The sequence below is a fragment of the Homalodisca vitripennis genome, chromosome 5 (genome assembly GCF_021130785.1).
Source record: "Homalodisca vitripennis isolate AUS2020 chromosome 5, UT_GWSS_2.1, whole genome shotgun sequence".
In the NCBI taxonomy this organism is placed as follows: Eukaryota; Metazoa; Arthropoda; class Insecta; order Hemiptera; family Cicadellidae; genus Homalodisca; species Homalodisca vitripennis.
The window spans coordinates 31,090,777-31,114,868 of record NC_060211.1 but is presented as its reverse complement, the minus strand read 5'-3'; the positions used below and the strand labels follow the sequence as shown (position 1 = coordinate 31,114,868).

Below are 24,092 nucleotides of genomic sequence, written 5' to 3'. Positions count from 1 at the left end.
GGAAATAAAATCCCCGAATGACCAAATTTGATCTCCAGTGCCAATGTAAACCACTGATAAGACAATTTGTCTAATATGTCATCTAACATAGTAACAGTTGTTTAAAACTTTCAGCCATGAATAAATTAGATCGAGGTTAGAATATATACTTTTATTTTTTTTTCGTGTATACTTTTAGGCTTCCGTTAGTTGATAAAAAGGCCGTGAACCTATGTTTTGTCATGTATGTATATTTACATTTTTTTCATCTGACAACAAGGAAAAGTCAATTTATGGCATTAGAAATATTTTAGACCGGAAGTAAATTACAAGAGTCGAAAGTAGACACTTTTGACTGGGCGTTAGGGCAGGCAAACTCAACTGTGGTGAGAAAAGTAGTTGGTTCGAACCAGAAATGTAAGCTGATACGTGTAAAGCCTAAAATATAAACCAGTAAAAATTATATTTAATTTTGAATTTCTTAAGCATATAAGTAATTATCTGATGTATGCCTAATTCTGTTTGAAAACTATCATACGGCTCCATCAAATTACATCTTAAAAGCATAACCTAAAAATATTACGCCCTTCGGCTTTAAAAATAACGAGCGAAGCCTGTTAATATTTAACATTTCCATGATGAATATTGGGTTATTTACTCGTATAAAACCTCGAATGTGAATGTCATGTTCATCTATAATTCCAAATGAGTTCCCATAGTAAGCATATAGATATAAAGATATGTTTTTACTATTTGGAATATCACTCAACTCTTACAGATACACATATACACAGTGGTATACTATTTTAAAGAATTAAATCTGGGTAACCCCAGTTAAGGTATCCAGGTTCACAGTATTTGAAAGGGATCAATTATTCAGTCCTCAGTGGACTAACAATTGTTTGTCGTGTAAAACATAAATTTTTAATCGGTATTTTTCCAGTATTTTAGGACGCACTCTTAGGAATGTCCGGGTCGAGTGAAATACGGCAAAACATAGGTATAACAGGAATAACAATAAAGGTCCAAGAATAGGTGCGGCATAAAACAATAGTGGAAGTCCGCGAGTTGGCAGCCAGAGCGGAGCGGGAGGGCGAGGCGCGGTGGCGGCGGCGGCGGCGGCGGTCAGTGCGGTGAGACTCTCGAAGCGGGTCGGGCGGGCGGGCGAGCGACCATGTGACGGCGACATGGACCGCAGCCGCGGGCGAGACCTAGATACCAGTAGTAGTAGTAGTATTAGTGGTGTAGTGCCCATGGGAAAGCCGCGACCCGACGTGAGTCCGGGGGATCCGATGGAGAAGCGGAGAGTGCGGCCGAAGAGAGAGCGATGGTTGCTGACGAGGAAGACGTGGCGGTACATGGCAGACGCGGGCCGCAAATTGATACCGGAGGGGCTGCAGAACCGCCCCGAGGACGTGCCGAAGATAGAGGCTTACTTCCAAGAAGTGTGCCAGAAAGAGCCCAGGTTCCTACTTTGGAGGAAACAGTCGTACCCCGGTGCCATCGGCTTCCGCAACAAGGGGAGGTCGCGAGGCGGCAGGAAGAAGATGGGTGGTAGTTGTCGGGATAAGACCAGTTCTGCGGACGAGGCGGATGACATCAAACAGTGCTCTGCCAGCCTGACGCCACAACTCACCCGTAAGTTAGGGAGCAGGTTAGACCTCAAAAAGTTGAAAGAGGAATTCCTATTAGGCTCTTTAGGCAGCGGCAAACCCCATCCTGATGTGTCACGGACGGCCGGGGCAGGGACCTTATCTTCTCCAGAAGAGGAAAGTGATCTGCTCCTAGAGACTCTAGAAATGTACCTGAAAGAGAAACCTGCTGATCCCAAATTAGCGGGTACCTCCAAATCTGCCTTGAATCACGAAGAACTTTTAACTAAATTACGCGAACATCTCGCCAGTATAGAGAGGGTAGCTGCCGAAGAACGTCTCAGGCCTGTCAGACCTCCTAGTGTACATTTTGAAGGAGATCACACCCAAAAAATGTTACTTGAGACGTTTCGAAGATATTTCGGAAAGTCAACGAACAGGGAAAAGATGTTTAGTGATTTATTAACTGATAGAAAATCTTTAGAAATGTTATACTTTGATTTGAGAAAAACACGTGGGTTTAAGAGTGGCAGGAAAGGTGGTGACAGTGTCGTGAGTGGTTGGAATACGGGAGGTTACAGTGCTTCGAGATGGAGATCATCTTGGAGACCGAGCGGGGCCGGGAGTCCACTGCACTACCAGGATCTGCAGGAAGAGGAAGGGTCGGATGACGAGGGAGTGTTGACTGACTCTAGACACAACGTGGGAAGTGAGTGTACATCACCAGCCTCTGTGATAGAAGTGAAAGAAGAGAGGCGTTCTCAGGACAAAAGTTATGCTACCCAGACGGAAGTGATCACTCCGAGTATGTTGTTGGCTATTCAAGAAGAACTGAAACGGATAAAATTGGCAAAACAGGAGGCCGAAGAACAAGAAGCGAAGGAGGACCCGCAGAAGGGAAGGAATTACCGGAGGAGTAGTGTGACTGACAACGATGATGTCTCACCTTCTGTAGGGGATACCATTAAGAGGTACCTGAGGATGGCTAGGAAAAAGAGTATAGATTCGGATAAAGTGGACAGATTCAAGAGAGTAAATTACGATAAAAACATTAGGAACATAAAACCGAAAGGGGAAATAACTAAAATAGGAGACGATGACGGCTTAGATAAAGGTATTCAAACGGACGAATCTTGGATTGCCGCGTTGAAGGAGTTGAAACTGGAAGATAAACCGGGAGAAATATCTTCCAGTGCCGGTGAAGACCGGTCCAGTTCCAGAGTGACCAGTTCCAGGAGCAGTGTGGACACTGGAGTGGAGGACCTGTCCTCACCACCTCAAACTCCGGTTCCTCCGTCCAAATCTCCTTCAGGGATACTATCGACCGGTCAAACATTTTTGTCCAATTTACTGCACCACCAGAAATCTCGTAACACGCCTTCTGTTTCTGCAGTGCCCGGGGTGATGCAGAAATCCAAATCGTCGTCCAGTGTCGTTCACCAAGGCAGTCGACTGGTCGCCAAGAAGATTTGGAAGTCCCGCTCCAAGAGTCAGACTCGCGTCACTGCCTCAGCCAGTTCCGTGTGGACCCCCCAGGTAAAGTGTGTCGTTCGAAGTGTCCAGTGATCCTAGTAACTGTCCAGTGAACTGAGCTTTTTGTAACACGAATGTCTTGTTATTCACTAAACACTGATTAATTGCATGGATTGTGTTCCGTCCTGTTTGACCAGTGTGACCAAGGATTTCATTATGCCTAAAGCATATTTAGCCTAATGCAAAATTGTATAATTTAAAAAAATTAATTTTATTTCTGAGGCCATTTATCCCTCTCCCCACTATTTTTATGTATGTTTTAATGTGTGAATCTGATAGATTTACTGTTATATAATTTTATTAATTTTTCAATGTTTTAAATGTACCGGTACTGAAATCATAAATAATAAACTTGATTATAAGTTGTGTGTAAGATTCTCAAGTGAAATTTAGCAATACGAAATGTATTTGGAAGCACTCAATAAAGGGTCATATGTATAATTATAAAATGTTTACAGTCAAGTAAGTTTTTATGGTATTTATATAATTTATTATCTATTGGTCTACAATTGCAATAGTGTGCAAATTACTTTGACCAACATCATAATAAGATTAGATAAAGTTTATTGTTCCCTTAGAGAAATGTAGCAAACAAGATGCAATATATAAATACATAGATTTGAATAAAGTTGGGGGATTCAAGAGTCTATTGTTATCATTGATGAATATTACAAAAACAGTGATAACAAGGAATAAGACGTAACAGATAATACAACAATAACAGTTAAAGCAACACATAAATAACAACAAATAAAATTAGTTAACAATCTAATAAAACTATTTAGGAAAAAATGACACCACCAACTTGTTCTCTTTTACACCAGGAATTTGTAAATAATGAAGCACTTGCTTGGTTATTGTGAAGTAACTAGGGTTTTATAGGTTTTACATAGACCATAAAAATTAATACGAATTTTGAGTAATGTCTGTGTAGACAATGCAATTTCTTTATAGAAATATTCATTCAATAAATCAGGCAAGTAAAATTGCCTCATTGAAATGAAATATTCTGGTACAACATCCATGTGACTTACCAAATGATTATTTAATTACCTATAAATGTTAGCTTATCAAACTTAAATTATAGTGAAAAACACTTTGTGTGGGTGCAAAATTTACAAGTTTACCTAGAGATCTTGAAGAAAAGTATTGAGTTTTTATAAATTATTTGAATTTTTATTCTATACCAAAGTTTTATATAATACACAACGTAAGAGACAATCAGAAGTAATAGTAAGTTGTCCAGTTTTAAATATAGCAAATTAAAGCTTTCAGGGTTGTACTTTAGAATGTAAGATTTTGCGGCATAATAAAACTAACAACACGTAGATTTTAATTGAAAAACAGTATATTTTTTATTGGTATTAATATGAATTATTTTTACTCCGTAATATATTTACCCATATAAAGTTATAATTTTGAATGTCTATCACTCAATTGCCAGGTTAAAACAAATTTGCACAGTTTGTACAATTTTCAAAAGAGCCAAAACTACTTAAACTATTGCCTGAAATACTTCAAATAATTACACAAGTAATGGAAACAGAATTTTCCAGACATTTGCCATTGTTCAATGATACAATATAATTAGTGACACTACGTTTCCAGATCTGCAATCTGATCTCTTCTTCAGGTAAACGACTAAACTAATGCATGACTACAACCTATGTTAAAGTACATTACATACCAGAGCGTTGTGACACGCACAAGACAGGAACAACAAGAGCCATGTTGTGTTTATATTCCATGCACACTAACTTTGAAACGTGTACACTGATTATTACAACTGAACTACAGAATAAAGGTCACAAATTAATTTATTAAGTGCATAATTTAGAGTTGGCGTTGTGGTAAACACACATTAGTTTAGTAATTTACCTGAAGAAGAAATCAGATTGCAGATCTCGAAACGTAGTGTTACTGACTGTATTTATCACTGAACAATGGCAAATGTCCGGAAAATTCTGTTTCCTTTACAATCCTTCCATCGTCAAAACTAAATCCAAACAAAGGACATAATATTAAAGTTTATTTTCCAATATAATCCACGTTTTCGCATTTTTACTGTAATACGCCTTATACGCGAATATATTATATGTATGTACTATTTGATTCACCCTTTACACTATAACCTGTAAATTTTCAACGATAGCGATACTTTAGTAAGAAATGTATAAATACCGTAACGATGTATTTCTTATACAGCGATTAAATCTTTGGTTATAATGTAACAACCACCATTATAAAAAATAACGAACCCTACATACAGTCCGTACAGAGATACAGTAACAAGTGTGTGCCATACACCAGGAGTGTGAGAACAGAGAGGTTACAAATTTGAGTCAACTCACTCTCGTGATTATGATATGCATGTGGAAACATCTATTTATTTACACTATCCACAGATTATGTTACAATAGAGAGTAAACATGCTTTAAAGGTAAGTGATCATTACCACAGATAATCAATCGTCAATTTGTGCAGTTGTAATTTACATTGAAATTACAAGATTTTTATAAATGTTTCAATCATTATTGTAATTTATGCTTGTGTATGAACCAACTCAAAGATTGTGGGGGATTTACAGCTTAAGAGTTATTCTTTGTATTTTGTTATTGACGATGGAAGGTTAGAAAGTATAATAGAATTACTGGCATTTTCCATCCTTATATGTCACAAAATGTATAACACAACGTTTCGAGAATTGAAATCTATCCTCTTCATCAGGTGAAGGGACAGTTTTTACACGTACTAAATTTCTTATACCAATTGTCCCGTCATCTGATTAAGAGGTTAAATTAAAATCCACGAAACGTTGTGTTATAAATTTTGTAACATATAACGATGGCAAATGTCCGAAATCCTGTTGGAGTTATATTATGATTACTGCTACATCAGGTTTTTTGTTCAGGGGATCTAAAACGCTTGTAGCAGTTTCAAAATTTCACGATTATTAAACATATAATTGTATATTGATAACAACTTTCTGAAAAATATTCTATGTGACATGCAATTTCCATAACAGAATAATGTAATACGGAAAAAATATTAAGCAGACTATAAACTTAGTGATTTCTCTAGTTTATAGAGATTCATTGTAAAAGTTCTGGTACACAGTTAAATAGATTTATTGCTAGTGTAATAGTAGAAATAGCTTTTTATACATGGGTATGATATGGATAGTAAGGTTGAAACGTTTTTAGCTCGCTAAAGATTCATTCAAATTTAGAACATGCCACGGTTTGTACAGTATGTTTTGCAAACCAAACCCCAATTATTTCTGAACACTATATTATAACTTGTAGAGTTACATGAGTCTAAAATATATTTATTTCACACAGGTTGAATTTAAATTTAAAAAAAAAATGGATGGGGGAATTTTGTACGTATATGAAACACAAACATTAAGAGTGTAATAGATTAATAACACGAAGCATACCTATATATATATATATATATATATATATATATATATATATATATATATATATATTGAATCCTCTTCATTACATATATATTTATTTATTTAGCTTTTTATTTATGGATATTAATATCACTATACCTTTAACTCGCAAAAGATTTTCAAATACATACCACATTTTCTATATTTAATTGTGCAATAAAATTTTATTTTACTTTAGCATTAATCCCTTGATTTTCAGTTAAAGTGGAACCCAAAAGGAAAACAAGCTATATAATAAATTGTAGTTTTTATGAAATTTTTTTGTGTGAAAACGGTTTTTGGGTGAGTTATTTTTAAATTTTAGTCACATTTAAAAAAAGTTACTTCCACAAAGACAGAATTAATAATTGAACGCTTCATCTCACAATAGTTTTACGTATTTCAAGACTTTCTTATAGTTCTCTAGATATCGTGCGAAAAGACAGACAGATAGAAATGTTATTTTTCCAGCCCCTCGAGTGATAGGCTTCGCTAACGCTCAGCCAATTAAAGTAATTACATTTTCTTGATAAAACCACCCCACTCCCATCTTCTATTCAAGTACAGTGCAATTTTATTTTCTTATCTTTAGCTATTTTTCTACGGTTCTGACTAAAAGATATCCCAAAAAATTCTTTTAATGCCTACAATTTCTTATAGAATTATACATATTTTATTTTTGGAATCATTAGAAAAGATGTTTCAAAACAAAATAAAATTTATTAAAGCATTTTTTAATAAATATAAAATCTAACCTAACAGTACAACAAATATACTAACTGTAGCCATTAAACAATTACCTAAACAAACACTCTCGAAAATGGATTACGTCTGTGATAAGTATAGTTTAGGAGTCACGGTATAAAGATTGTAAGTTAAAGAATTGTAAAGTAGATAATTGTAATACAATGGAGACAAAGTTGTGATTTTGATGCAGCCGTAAGTAGGAAAAGTATGGGAAATTTACATTATTATATATTTACTTTGTATTGATTATAAAAGTTTCGATTAGACAGTCGATACATATTTGATGTTTTATTAAAATTGTTTTGCAGTGAAAAAGACAATTCATAGAGTGTTTGTTCCTTAGTTTTTTTAGCCTTTTATTAAAAACAAAATTCGTGGCTGAATGTTATACTGTATATTAAGTACATACAATAGTTATATATCGTTAAAACAATTTGAAATTTTATGTGCAGACCGTCAAGATATTATTTATATAATAGTTATAATTACATTTACTTATATTTTAAATTTAAATTTTGCTATGTTTTGAAGGCTGAGACAAATGATATAATTACAAAATTATGGTAATACACTGTATACCTTACCGGACACTCGTGAGCTAATGTAGACAGAATATGAGTGTAAATGTATTTCCAAATACTTCGTTCAAAGTTAACCTTAAATAAAAAGTGTTTTATACATGTACACTATCTTTTTAAATTTGTATTAGTATTTCAATTTCATCAGTGTTGTAGTACTGTTCAATTTCAAGTTCAAATTCAAGTTCAAATAATGTTTATTCAGGAAGAAACACACAATACATTTTTCTATAGTTCCCATGGAGCTCATGGGTTAATTTAATTGTCATACAGTTATAATATAAATTTATATAATGTCCTTACGACAGTAAATACTTGGTATACAACAATTATAACATGGTATACAATAAATTAATAAATGATATACAAAATATAACATGTTACAAAACATTTATAAACTTCATAATCAATAACAAATAACAAAGTAAAAGGTATAACAACAGATATATAACATAGAATATCTTTATCAATAGTGCAAAAAATGACATCAACAAAAAACTTCATCAAGTAGTCTACACAAAAATAAATATTATGTGATGCATAAATATATCAATAGTAAATAACAGCATAACAAATTTAAAAACAAGGCCAAAGTGAACAACGCAATCAGAGTAACAACTTCAGCTGGAACCGCAAACGTGAAAAAAGTAGGAACAATCATTTTGTAAAAAATATTGTAAAAATTGAGTAAAAAAAAACAAGTTTTTTGTAAAACAACCATAAGGTATTACAACAACAAATTTTATATCATGCACTTGTGTTTACCACAAAAGAAATTACCTTGATTTTCACTTAAGGTTTAGCTTAAGAATTGATGTTGAATTATGTAAATTATGTTTACTGTGACTTGTAAAGCATCGTACAAAGTTGGAAGAGCACGTTGTCACAATTGCAATGTCATGTGGGCTGGTGTAACTTCACCCAGTTTAACGTCGTGGGGTGGCCGGTACGAGGCGTAGAACTTCCGTGCCAAATTGGAATTCCTTTCGTTGTTTTTTTCTCACTTTGGCAAGTTTCTTGGCACAACCGGCTTGATGTCCTCCAACCAAAACACTTTACACTGTTAATTAACCGTAGTCACCATCTGTGTTGTACTTGGGCGGATGTAGGCGCTGTTTACCAGCGAATGGTTGTCTCCACAGGAAGTATGGCGCGAAGGGAAACGTAATTGAATGTAATAATCGCCCTCCGTTGGACTTTAGTGCGGTTTACCAGAAATAGCTGCTCGTACAGGTAGCCCAAGGCGTGATTAACCTCAGCCACCATCCGTCTTAAGCTCGGTTGGCATTTGGTTTGTTTACCATCTTTGACATTGCTAGCGTTTTGGCTGAGTCGAGTGCCAAATGGGTTTCTAGACTTTGTGTCAGATATATATGAGCGGAATTTGATGGGCTTTTTGTGGTTGAAAAGAAGTGATGGCCTACAAAGTTAAATTTAAAGAAAGTAAATTCGTTACACCGATTTCCTTATTTATTTGGATATTGACAGAAAGAAAGAAAGAAATTTATTTACAATAAAAGAAAGTAATGTACATCTGATTTCTTTTTCTTGTTTGACAGTCAAACCAAAAATAATCGTATTGAAAATATTCTTTTAAATCTACACAAAGTACAAAAACAAAGATGTTAAAAACAAAACAGAATTTAATACAGCCTTTCTCGTGCTTAGTCTGACCTTATGACAAAACACATAGTAATATTTAAAATATACCATATTATGTTGTAACAAATATAAACAGTTAATAGCATATATGACATAAACTTTAACTTTCTTTAAGAAAAATACATGGCCTCCAAAGCAGAGCTTGTAATGAGGTCCCATCCTTGAATTTAAAACGATATTTTAGATCGGTTTTATTATTTTACTTTCTTGATGGACACCCTATTCTTAAATTATAAATATAAATATTTATATAAACTTTACAAAAAAACAAAATATAATGGTCAATATTGCTTTGTGGACTGTACACTGAAATTTTGGGTTTGCGATTGACACTGCCTAATCAATCTTTTTGGGCTTCTCTCACGATCCTTTATCTAGGAATTCAAGGAATTCAGGTAATTCTAGATCAGGTGGCATAGACAACGTCAATGTAGGAACGTCATATTTAATCCAGTGAAGTGCAGTCCTTATATTTATTTCCATGTTGTTACAGATCTCGAGTTCATTTTAGAAAGAGTGCGTTTATTCCAAAGATCTGTGTTTCTGGACATATTTGGGATAGTGTTGCCCAGACCAAAGTCGAATGGGACTCTAAACATTTTGTGTGGTGACACTCAATTGAGTCTTAACAGTTTATTAAAGACTCCTTTGAACCACCAACATACCTTAAGTGTTTCAATCATTTTACATAATTGAATATATAACTTTTTTGTAATACGGTTTGAGGATGGTTGTAAGAGCCCAATGATGTGGCTGAATATTTTCCAAACCAGGAACAATCCTTTATTTTACATCTTAAATAACGACAATTTAATTGCTGTTTTAACCAAAATACGCAGTAAGGTTTTTAAAAGGTGCAATAATGCAAAACGAACAATAATGTTTTGGTAAATTAGAGAAACAATGTTTTGTCAAAACAACTCAACCTGCAAGATTTATCTTTCATATATTCGAAAAAATTGGTGGAAAAGTAAAGCTAACGAAACATAACCACGTTGAAAATGTTAATATAAAACCACCCGTCTGCTTCTTTACTTCGAGGTACGTTAAAAGCTGTGTAAAACAATGAATTGAAAATATGCACGAATATTATGTTAAGAAATAACTTTTTTATGGTAGGTTTCGTATTACACATGTTATCTAAATTGCCCCTAATTTGATAGTATTTGAACAGCCGTTATTTAAGTAAGCTGTTACTGTAATTAAAATACAACACTGAAACTGACTATTGAAACTTCAACGCTAATAAATGTAAACATAACCAAATAAAAACGTTTGTAAGATCAGTTTGGATATTGCACTGTTATGAAAAACATGTATTCTTTTTAAGAGATGACGGACATGTATCTGATATATGGCCTTGCAAACTGCAACTATACCTCTATCCTTGAAAAGGGAAAATGATTTTAAAAACCTTACGGCGTATTTTGGTTAAAACCGCTGGCGTTTTATATTTCATTAAACAAAAAGTAAATAGCCGCCATTTTGAAAATATTAAAACTGATTTATAATTTTTTTTATAATATCTTCTGACATGGATTAATTTACCAAGTTTTATATATATCGTAAATATACCAACAAAGATAAAATTGTTTTGATAAAAAAATTGTCGTATAGCTACTAATTAAAGTGGAAATTGGAAAAGAAATTCTTCAATTTTATCCTAGAATCACACATAGAATCTGATAATGCATAGTCAGGCCAACCTTTTTGTTACACCATTAATAGTTAGATAAGTCGGTAGATTGTAACAAGATAGGAGTAGGCCACACATAGTCGGTAGATTGTAACAAGATAGGAGTAGGCCACACATAAGTCGGTAGATTGTAACAAGATAGGAGTAGGCCACACATAAGTCGGTAGATTGTAACAAGATAGGAGTAGGCCACACATAAGTCGGTAGATTGTAACAAGATAAGAGTAGGCCGCACATAAGTCGGTAGATTGTAACAAGATAGGAGTAGGCCACACATAAGTCGGTAGATTGTAACAAGATTGGAGTAGGCCACACATAAGTCGGTAGATTGTAACAAGATAGGAGTAGGCCACACATAGTCGGTAGATTGTAACAAGATAGGAGTAGGCCACACATAAGTCGGTAGATTGTAACAAGATAGGAGTAGGCCACACATAAGTCGGTAGATTGTAACAAGATAGGAGTAGGCCACACATAAGTCGGTAGATTGTAACAAGATAAGAGTAGGCTACACATAAGTCGGTAGATTGTAACAAAACAAAACAAAAATTATAACTAAAAAATGGTCGCTAACGCTCAGCCATTGAACTTGGTGTTGTAGACAGACAGAAGTGAAATATTTCCAGCCTCTCGAGTGTAACCTCATCTTCCAAGAGCCAATAATAATAGATTGATACTTTCGTGGTTTTTCACAAATTCGTGTGTGAAGTTATTGCTGATCAATGTTTAATCTATTCTTATACTTTAATACAGTCTTTCAAACTTTAATTAGAGGTAATTTAATGTTGGAACTAATGTTGGTATTCGTTATAATAATTATATTTTTATTCACCAAATTTCTGATGTTAAGTTGCATAGTCTTTCATAAAGAAAATTAAAATTTTTTATCAATAGTTTTGTGAGATAACTATTTACTCTCCATTTACAATTAAACATTATTGGGCTAATTAGAGAAGAAACAAACAACAATAGCTAATCAGTATTGTAATAAATATTAAATGAATTGTAAATAATGGCTGTTCCTGAATTCTTATTACAATTTTGGCCCTAGATAATTAATCATATTATAAAAAAATCTGTTGAAATATTTTTTAAACGCTTTACTAGATTTTAGTTATTTAACTATTTATTTTTAGTTATTGTATGAGAAATATTACTGATTATTTATTATTACCAAGAGCCAATCAGCACTTTAAAAGCAGAAACAATGGTTTTCTTCAAATCAATAGAGGAATATTTCCTTTCAAAAAAATTGATTATCAGCCACCGCTAGAATTGACGGAAAGTGAATAGGAGGGTATCAAATGTGTAAAGATATTAAACTATAATTTTTTCAGATTGTATTTTTTTCTATCTTGATCCCTTTAAACCAAACTAGTAAATAATAATTATATCACCATCAGACGTCCAGATAAACAGACTGAAATTTTCAACGTTTAGCTAAATTTAATAGGCTAATTGGTCTATCTTGTTAAGTAAAGGTGATTTATTATTTATCTTCGCTTGTAACGGTTGGTTGGCGTGCCTGACATTCAATTTCTTTCTTAAGGAAAATTCCCATTTCGATTTCAAGAAAAACTATATTGTATGCTTATATAATACACATTGCTTCTCGGTTCCAGATTAATTAAAATTTTACACTAAACGTAGTGACGAATTTGAAAAGATTAGATCCTGTCATTGAAAACATAGAGATTGTCAATAAAATAATTACGGTGACATATTACCAACAAAGGCTCGGCTAAAGCTACCAGTTTTAAAAATGAAGTTGTACCTGACAAGTAGTCTTGGAATATAGGCTTGCTTAGTTTGCGTGAAAATATGTTAATATAGAACATAAACAGTAACTTAGACAAACTCCACTCTTCAGCTTAAGGAATTGAATTGTTTCAAGACAATGCTGCCGACAATTTGAAGTCCAATACAGAGTTGTTTGCATATGGAGTTCAGCTAGATCAGTTAAACATTATTACATAAAATGTATTGAAAGCGTATTAAGAAGGGCAGGTTTAAATTGCTGGTCTGGTTTAATATTGTATGGGATGTATACGCAAGCTTTGTATTAAACGTCGAGGTTCGTATCAAACAACTATCTGGAGATGAAGTGAACGTCATTTACTCTCCTCATTAGTTACAGCTAATGTGAAGGGGAAGTGGTTACAAGCCTTTTTGTGAAACTGTACAAAATTCCAAATTATGGAAAAATGTTGTATTTGATATCCTATATTTTTGTTAAACTAATTAAGATATAGGACTACATCATATCGGCAACATAGGCTTTGATAATATAAGGCTCACATGTGGTAACATCAATGTCAAATTTTTGTTCGCTGTTTAATTTTTTCAGAATCACTATCCTATCAAAGTGGTTGGGTAGTTGTAGTGGGAGTTGTTTTTGCAAAGTGGTTTTAAATCGTGTAAAGAGTACCTAAACAATATACAGGAGTGTCTCAAAGACGTTTTGGTACAGGAACATCCTTTGTTGAAACTAAGCAGCTTTTCAGAATCCAAAATGACACATTCTTATCTCAAAATTGTATAATCAAACTATTTTTTCAGTTTTTTCATTTTTTTTATGAATCTTATACAAAAGAATTACCTGGCCCTTAAGGATGGAAAAGATTTATATCTTTTGTTCAACGTCACGTTTTCTTCAAGTCTATAAAGCATTTCCCATTATTGAGATCTCCTGCGGACAGACATATAGTCAATCATACAGAAATAAAACTTTCAAATCCCCGTGATAGGCGAGAGTTGTATAATTGATAGGCAAATTGGGCCAGCCTACTAACTAACAGTCGTCACGAACGCTCAGCTCATGACCAATTCTTGTTTATGTAGAAATGTAATTTCTTGCTGTTTAATTTGAACGGTATATTCTTGCGTTTAATGCATTCAATTATTAAAGATATACATAAACGACAGTGGAAAAGAATTGTTTATTTGATCGTATCTTACAAAACAAGATAGACGTGGTTGTGTCGTGTAAAAGGCTTTGCTGAGGTTACATGCAACATTTTAAGGTTGTGGCTTAAACCTCTCTTGAGATATTCAGCGGATATTAGACACTCAGGCAGATAGACAGACAGAAAGACAAAAGAGGAATTTGCCAAAAACCCTTAATAAATCATAAAACTATCTGAGCAAATCAACAACATTCCAAGTGTTTATCTCAATTCATTTTCGAGATATCACTCTAAGTTATAGACTTCTCTAACGCCAGCTAACTCCCATAGGGAGTTCACTATCATAAAACTCGGTATTGATATATACAAATAACTAAAACAACGAAGAAACTCAGGACCCGATAATAAATAAAAATGAAATAGTAGAAATAATGAATAGTTTGCAGTAGGTAATCAGATGGAAATATTAAAACTACACAGATAATTTGATTATTGCAGTGATGAATGGATACATAACACATTCTTTTTTAATTTATTATCAATTCTGTTTGAATTTTATATTTAACATCCCAGTAAATAAAAATGAAACAGTAGAAATAATGAATGGTTTGCGGTACTCAGATTGGAATATTTAAACATTCCATAAACTACAGAAGTGATTTGGTTTTTTCAGTGAGAAAGTTGCTCCATAACAAAATATCTTGCTTTAAATTAATAAGCAATCCTCTATTTCTTATCCAAGTAAATAAAAATGAAATTGTATAAATAATGGATAGTGTGCAGAACAGTACAAGACTATGTTGTTATATTAGCAAGCGTTGTGTAGGATGATATTATTATCTAAGAGTGAGCCCTAGATCTCAGATATTTAGGGTAGTGCCCTACCCTTAGGTTTTCTCAAGTAGATTGGCAAACATAAAATATGAATCCCGGACCGCATTATGACTACCGAAATGAGTGTTGTGATTTACACCACCTACATAGGTTATTTACTGTAATACTTTGATACAATTCTAGGGATAATTACCCTATACATGCTCAAATCTTGCAGGTAAACGCCTAAGTTGAAGAACTGCCTGTGCGGCACCACAACCATATAAATGCAGATCGACCCAACTCAACAGAAGGCAATCCACTAGGCACAGGCTTCAAGTTGAATTTGAGGAATCTCCCACCGTCAGGAGTCGGGCTGCTCCTTTGAGACCTGAAAACCCCAGATACAATCCTCAGCAGGCGTAATGACGTGACCCTACTATAAGAACTTTGTCCAGGTCATCACTTGTTGAGTCCCTCAAATAAGACTAATATTGTCTTTTTGGAACTCCATTTATTGCCTTCACACAACATTGATGTAACGTATACACACTTTCAATCTCTTGAATTCAAAATCCAATTTTGTCTCGCTCCTACACTAAAATGCACAATCCGTCACCAAGATAGTCTCAACACAAAAGATTCGTCTCTTTCTATCCTAAGAATCGGAATAAATTTCACTAAAAAGTTTTAATCAATCATAATTGGATCTAGATGTCTCCTGATGGGAATGAAGGAAACATCTCCTTCAAGTATGAAATGAATTGTCATTAATCAGATAGTGTAATAATGGGCAATTTTAAAAAGATGCATTAAGCAGAATCATAGTCATATCAATCAATTTAGTTTGATCTCATCCAAATCCAAATGGCGCAGTGGCAGTATTCAAGAAAGGATTCTTGGACCATTATGCCTCAGATCGTAATTAGTGAAATAATTTAAATTGACTGGTATCAGATATCACTAGACATGTAACAATACGAATTTAAAAGAATGGAACATTGGTCTTCTAAACCCTTCTGTTGGAAAGGAAAGTTGAGACTCCCAGAAGCATTTCAATCTATGGAACAGTAATTTCAATCACTAATCCTTGAATGATACTCGACACTTCGATGCTAATATATGCTGCACTAACAAAGCAATCAAAATTTATCAAAATAAATCAACGCGACCATTTAATAAGTTTCTTGAGAAAATTAAGTTTTGACAACAAACCGGTCTAAAAATTGAAACTCTTTTGAAACCAACCAATCAATTCAAATAAGAGGTAAACACTTAACGGAAGAGGGATGATAATTGTAAGGTATTTTTGTTGTTAATTGATTGTTTCTTCTAAAAACGTTTCGTGAACTGTATGCTTTACCATGAAGTATGGATGGCAATCCATACTTCATGGTAATAGACCCCCAATGGAATAGATTTCTGGAGGATGTGGTGAGAGTTGAAAACTATTGTCAACTGTCTTTGATATATAGCTAAATCAAATCATTTAAAAAATCTCAACCAAAAATCAAAAACATTTCTCTACGGCTCTTAAATATTCTTACAGTTTTTTCTTTGTTGGAGATACCACTAATTCAATCAGCCAGTTTACTGTATTTATCTTTTGAAATAAGAGTTTTCCCTCACGCTTAACATTTTCAAAATTACATTAAATTCTGAAAAAAAAACTTTTGATCTACGTATAATTTTACCTTTTTAATATTGCCAGCCTTTACCGCAATAAAAACTCTATATGACCAGAGAGCTTCAGTTATTTAAAAAACATAAGCAGCTTTACGAAGGACAATTATATTTTGAAACGGCAGGTAAACGATAAACGCTATTGTGTTTCTAGTTCGTATAGTTTTGGAAGGACTTTTGTGGAACTTTGATATCCCATACTGATCGTCTTCCTAGACTGCATTGAAAAAACACGTACTTTACACTGCTTTAAAAGTTGGAACCTCGTGACATCCAAGGGTGTGCCTATCCAGTGGGCAATTTCTAATAAACCCTCTAGAACGTTTCGCTTGGGTTTTTGTGTTCCACAGGGCACAATCCTCAGTCCAATTCTGTTCATGACAATTATAAACGACATCGAGTCATAAATTCTTTATAAGGTTCTTTGAATTTTGCGTTAGGATCAATACACTAGTAAGTAAGAATATGGCTTAAAAGGGGATCGGCTTCTCCTTAAAAAAGTAGGATCAACTGTTTATAATTCCATGAGATTAATTATGATACTTTGATCGAGGGTTGATTTGAAATAACCACATCAATCTTGTTTGGTCGAAATCTTCTTGTTCATTTATGTACTGGGATACTTAGCCAAAGTAGAGGTTCTGAAGATGTGTTATGATTTGATTTACCCTACTTCAACTTCGTTTTCGTGGAGTAATGCAGAACTATGAGAACGTTCAAACAGCTTAATTTTATATGTTTAAATATACGATGATAAGTGGCTAAAACATAAGTATGGGACTGGACACTACTTTCAAAATATTTTCTTTGACAAGAAGATGTTCATTTTCTAAAATTTGTCAAACTTTTTATAAGGTTGATCAGTTTCGAGCATATAGGATGGATATTAAAATGAGAACATGAAACTTCAACTCCGTCACTAAATTTAAGCATTGGATAATAAATATATTTATATTTGTTAAAACATATAATAGATTTCATGTACAATTTATGCCATAATTATATCCAGGTGCATGCAAAATTTGCTAATGTTTCAAAACTATCTGTAAGTAAGGATTCATTTTATTTGGTATCGTCAACAGACACTTTCTTGACCTGAAGTTATTATTCAACGGCCCAGTAAGTTTTTTTACTTGTAGTTAAGTCTATAGAGCTTTAGAATCAGCAAAATATCTTTTAAAAATCCTGACGTAGATAAAAAGTTTGGTAATCGTGTGTGTAAATAGCTCAGAGTGGGAAGAGGATATTTCAGTTAAGAACTCAATTAGCAGTAAACCTTGGCGGTGACGTTTCCTAATGAGGTATAGGAGTCTTTACTCTAACGTAATTATACATAAATCTCCAGTGTTTTATTAAAACACAAAATAATTAGTAACTTAAAATAGAAATAAAATGAAATTTGTTTATTTTTTAAACGGAATCACTTATTACAAGAATACTGAATTTTTAAAAATTATAAAAAGTTATTTATATATATATATATTATATATATATAATATATATATATATAATATATATATATATATAAAACTAGTATACATATGTTTATACAATGATATGAAAGATATTCTTATACAAGGTGATTTATGCCTTACTTCTGTTAATTTTTAATTTTATTAAGTCTTATAATATCAACTGTTCGCCTATATAACTTTCATGATTAGATGGTATTTTTGAAATTATATTTGTTCTTGTTAGAAAATCTATCATATTTTCGTTTGTTTATTTCCTTTAACAATAGCATGATCTTGCCACCATTTAGGGTGTTATATTGAACCCTAATGTGTTTTATCGCAATCAATGGTTGATCCTGAACTTTAAACTTTTTACTTATGTCTGAACTACTGATCGAAAAACTAATTTGTAATTTTCTGAGCGTTAGCGAAGAGGTGTTTCATCACTCGAGGGACTGAAACATTTGTATTTTTGTCTAGCTATCCACGCGTTTATATTGAGAATAGACTGACCTATAGACTTGAAATTTTGCACGAAACTTAAATTTTACATAAACTAGTCAATATTAAGTTAGATGATGATGCTTGTCACTCTACGGAATTTGGCTGAGCGTTAGTGAACATTTTTATATGGTGTTATCAATAACCACGATGGCAACGAGAAATAATAGAATAAAAATATTATAAACTGAGTAAAATTGTGTGAAATAATAACAAATGCATCCTAACTTTCCGCAAGATGTTTTATGGATGTGTTGGTAGTACTTTCTATCGGGTCCTGCATTACTCCTTTGTTTTAGTACATTTCTGTTTAGAAAGCGCAGAGTTCGATGATACTGCACGTCTCTATATATTTAGCTGATTATTAGCAAACCTTATAACTCAGGGTGATATCTAGAGAATGAATTGAGCTAAAACCTTGTTATTATTCTTGGTCATTACTAAGGATTATTGGCAAAATTTCTCTATAGTATGTCTATACAGGGTGTTCATTTGAAAACTTCAAACTTTAAAAAATTAAAATACGTATAGTCCCAGTATCAAATTCTGTAAACGGGAGTGTATATACTAATTGGAGGAACAAACAAATTATTTTTAAGATGGGGGTGCTCACCCCCACGCCTCCTGTACCCAAAGCCAAAATTTTGAAATGGCAACAGCCACCAAACAAAATTAATTGCGTGTTGTATTTAGGTAAAAAAATTGAAATCGGCCAAGCCTTTTGGTATCAGCAGCCAATTATGTAATTTCTTACAAAACTATTATTAGTCTACAAACTACTGTACTGCTGCTAATTACAACAAAATTACTCACTGAATACTTTTGTAAATCCGTTGTAAAGCTTTAAATAAAATCTTCAAATTGGTAGCCATTGTTGTTCAAGCAAAAAGATAACAACCTATATTCACATCCTTGCCTAATCTTTCTAAAAGTTCCTCCGGTTAAGCGTCTGCACTCAGCAGTGCTCCTGTTTTCAAGTCTTGCACACCAGTGGGATGTGTTTTAAAAACTAATGATTTAAAGTGACCCCACAATTCCTGTATGTAATTTCCGCTGGGTATCTCAAGAACAGATTGAGCTATAGACTTAAAATTTGGGATGTACAGCAAATTAAATAAATAAAATATTTTGACAGAAAATAAAAAATGTATAGCAATCGTCAAATACTATTTATTTGAAATTTAAAATTACTAAACATCCGCACCACATCAAAATCTGTCAAACATATAGTACTCTCACTCATTCCACGATCATTCTTGCCAATCTTCGCGCTTCCAGTGCCAGTATACTGATTGTGAAGTCACCCATTCGCATGCCATTAAATCGTCAGCACTATAAAATGCTTGGAACGTTAAAAAGCGTTTCAAACGAGCTATTAACGTCTTAGTAGTAAAAGGCATTTTTAACTGATTCTGGCAACTTGACAAAACGAACTCCTGCTTTTGAAGGTAAGTGTTCGTAAATTACCGTTTTGTGTCCGTCAGTTTTGTAAATATCTGTTCCTTTTGTCATACACATATATGTCTCGACAATTATCAAAGCACATTTAGACATGCAAAATAAAGTTGCATCTAAAATTTAGAAGGTCGGAAAAGTCAATTAATAGCTCTTCACATCACTAAACCGGAGGAGAGTTGGGAGTTGATCAATCCGTAATACGCCGTCACCAGGACGTCATTAGGGCATTATTTGGATTCAAAAATAAGTGATTAAGGACAATTTAGAGCAAACATGATCTATGCAAACATTCTAGGTCAATCCCCTGCCCAGGAATATTTTAAGTAATTTTGAAAAATTGACTTAATCCACCAGTGAATCATCCAATAAGACAGCTGGTCCGTCGTTTGCATCTTCCTATCGCAATGCGAAACTCAAGAAATTTAATTTTGAGGAATTTGTTTTAATATTGATGCTGTTAAATTGCTAAACACAATTATTTTGACGACAAAGGTTTTTCGCTCCAGAATTATTTTGGAATTTTACTTGTACGAAACTTTGTATCATCGGCGTGCTGTATAAGTCTTCTGTATCTTAGCGATGACCCTATGCCATTGGCATACATAAGAAACATTTGGACTGAGAATTGATCCTTGAGGGACTCCATAAATCAGTTGAAATGGTTCAGAGAATTTGTCTTAAATTAGTGTTCTGTGGCTAAGAAATGAGCTGCACCTCTGATGCCATGAAACACAAGTCACATGCTTTTGATAAGTCGAGAAAAACATTTAATGTGGAATTTCGACTTCCTAATCCCCCCACAATCATTTTGACTAGACTCACAACAACGTCCTTTAGGAGCGATGGAAAAACTCCTTGATAACAAGATTACGAACATTTTTACCGTAATGTGCTATAAGAGAATCACCACGTTTCAGGAAGGGCATTCGACCTTTTCTTCAGGAGTTAAATCCTAAAGCGTAAGGATTAATCATACAAGAAATTAAGAATTTTAAAACGTGGTGATGTACACCGAAATTCTAAGTCGAGAACAAAAGGTTTGCTCGTCGAAGGACACATACATATATGTGATATGTGAAATAGCACCAAATTTAAAATAAATATTGTACAGCCACTTATTTCCATCACTTATTTTAGTGGTACGTCTAAGTTGTGTCGTGATTTTTAATTTATGTGTTTCTATTATGACGTGTCCGTTACCGTGTTTATCAATATTGGGTTTTATTGTATTCTTAACCTGGTACTTTTCAATTATATACCTAAAGAGGAGAGCAGGTTACTAATTCTCGTAACGCTGTGTCTTTGTTGTTTGAATAAATAAGGAGGACGCCACACCACGTGTCGCTTTGCTAAGGTTTGCATGCACTATGCCAAGTCTGGCCACCTGTGTACAAATGCATGGTATTTTCCTACCTCTTACTTAAAAAAGTCTATAGATCATTTCATTAGATTACATGCATAAATATGTCACAGGTTAAACTCTCATATGATTGTACTAAGCTTGTTTGCAAATTGATTTATCCTGCTATTGTCTCGTTACCATTGTGGTTGCCCAAAATACCGATGTACAAATATTCGCTAACGCTCAGCCAAGTCGCATGGAGTGACACGTACCATCATTGATCTCAGTGGTGCTAATATATAAATAAAATTAAGTATTTTAATGTTTTCGAGATATAATACGGACAGACAGACAGTTATGCATTACATTGTTCCAGCCCCAAGAGTGATGGGCTTCGCTAAAGCTCAACCATTCATTGTCCTCTTTAGCATAATCACGGAAGATACAATCTGCAGCCAAATATTCGTGATGAGTATGGTGCAAGCGAACATTCTATACTATTATATAACAATCTTATGGTATCTTTACTGGCATTCTTAGTGTCTCACTGGTCTCTTAAGTTCCAGAAGGGCCCATTTTTGTCTGTAAAGTTTCATTACAACAAAAAAGTGTTATAAAAAATCACTAAACGATGGCAAATGTCCGGAAAATCCTGTTTCATTCACAATCATTCCATCGTCAAAAAATAAACTTCAAACAAAGAAGAATTATTAATGGTAATAGCCTGTTAAATGTAATCAACTATTCTGTTTAAATGTATTTACATGTATAATCTTGAAAGCAAAAGGTAAGCCTGATAATAAAAAATTCTTGTATAAATTTCCTACTCGAATCTTAAATTAAAACTTTTAGGAAAAATATGTATATACTGTACTTTTTAGAAAATATGAAATATGCAGTGCTTGGTCAGTACTGTTGTGTAGATATTAAAGAGAGTTACTATCTAGCCTTTACTTTCAATTTAAAGACTGTGATACAACCTATTTTAAGTTTCTTTTGATAACTGGGCTTCTCAGACCTGTATATGTATATCGTATAAAATACATGTATATATATATTTTTTTTTGTTGAACAGGAAAACAAACAGCAAAATTAATAATGGAGCAGAAAATTAATATCACCGGAGTAAATTGCAATCGCCGTAAAGAAACACATTTTTACCTATTTTCTTGATCATGGCAAATTCAAATGTTTGCGACGTAAATATGATTCACTTGAACCAGAAGTGCTCATACACGTGCAAAGCCTAACTGCGTGTGAAGCCACGGGAAACTGCTAGTCATTAGATAAAATGATAAACTGGTTGTGTGTGCTTTTTTAAATAATGTTTTAAAAAAAGAACTAATCATTTTTAATCGTAAGTGTAGTCCACAAGTATCATAACATCCTTCACGCTGAAAGGTTGAGAGATGTAATGAAAGGTTTATAAGTGTAATGAAAATCGTATAGATAGATTGATATCACAGAAGTTTCATTTTATTAAATGAATAACTGGCTTATTTCTTTAAATATGAGTTGAATTTTACACCTGGAGACGATGATGTTTCCCGTACGTTGCTCTTCACGATTTACACAGTTTGTGAGAAAGTCTTTTTCAGTAAATCAGTTCATTAAGCATAACTTCCTGATTTCAATAGATTTGTTGTTAATCTGGGTTAAGATTGGTGAGTGGTTACTCCTTGTATAAATGACTTTAAAGAATTATAGTAAGTTTTATTTTTTTCATCCTATATTTTGTACTCTATCAAGTTCTGTTAAGAAGAACTAGTACTAAATATAATATTCTTCTCATATAATTTCCCAATGGTTTTGGAAGACAAAGATAACTTGTTGAAAATAATGTAAAAGGTTCGAAATTGTTATAAATATTTTAAATCCAGGCTTTTCTTGGAACTTGTGTTTTTGAAGGTTGAATTAGTGCAAGTAAGGTATCTTAATTTTAAAGTATTTTAGCACTGAAAGCAAGTGTCATCAAAGTGTAATATTTAGTCTCGGTTTATAATTTTACAAATTATGTTGATTTTTTTGTAGAGGTGCGAAACAAATCTTCAAAAGACACCGCCATCGTTAATACTCCGCCGCCATCTTACGGCAGATAACAACGGACGGTAGTGTGGATAATTGTTGATTAGGTTATCAAGAATAAGAGATCTATACCATAACATATCCGGCCTCCATAAATTATAGATAACTTCACAAATAATTATGAATATTTTACGTATTATACTAATTTTATTACCAATTTTCTTTAATAATTGATCAAGCTATAATAAAATTAATTTATATTAACCTCTTTCCCTTCCCCGATCCTGCATGGAAAAACATAATCCGTAATCTACTTTATCTCAGTATGAGTTATTTCATATAATTATCCAACAATAACATCGCCATTTTTATTATTTTAAGTTTGGTCTTAACAGAAAATTTGTGTAGATATAAGAATTTCTTCAGAAACTGTCCGAAAACATTGTTAGCAAGCAGCACGTGAGTCCCACAAAGGATGTTTTTGACAATTTTTTAACATATTAATGTGTAAGATGTTTACTTTTCAAAGATCATAACTGTAGAAGTGTTTGCGGAAAATTGTTTTTTACTGGAGCAATTATACTGCTCGTCCGGTTTAAATTTTAAATTAAGGTTTTTCATCTTAATTATATTTACTACCAACTATTAATACGGACTTACTCTCACTATTTTAGTTCAAAA

At 33.3% G+C, this 24,092-nt stretch overlaps 1 protein-coding gene across 1 annotated transcript in view; it reads left to right on the top strand.

Annotated features, from left to right (window-relative positions):
• Window positions 1–1,119: 1,119 nt before the first annotated feature.
• The window catches only part of LOC124363403, an 80,307-nt gene continuing 57,334 nt past the window's right edge, over window positions 1,120–24,092 (top strand). The window contains exon 1 of the mRNA XM_046818654.1: window positions 1,120–3,107. Within this exon, the coding sequence (XP_046674610.1) occupies window positions 1,167–3,107 (1,941 nt within the window). The 5' untranslated portion in view covers window positions 1,120–1,166. The remainder of the gene's footprint in view (window positions 3,108–24,092) is intronic.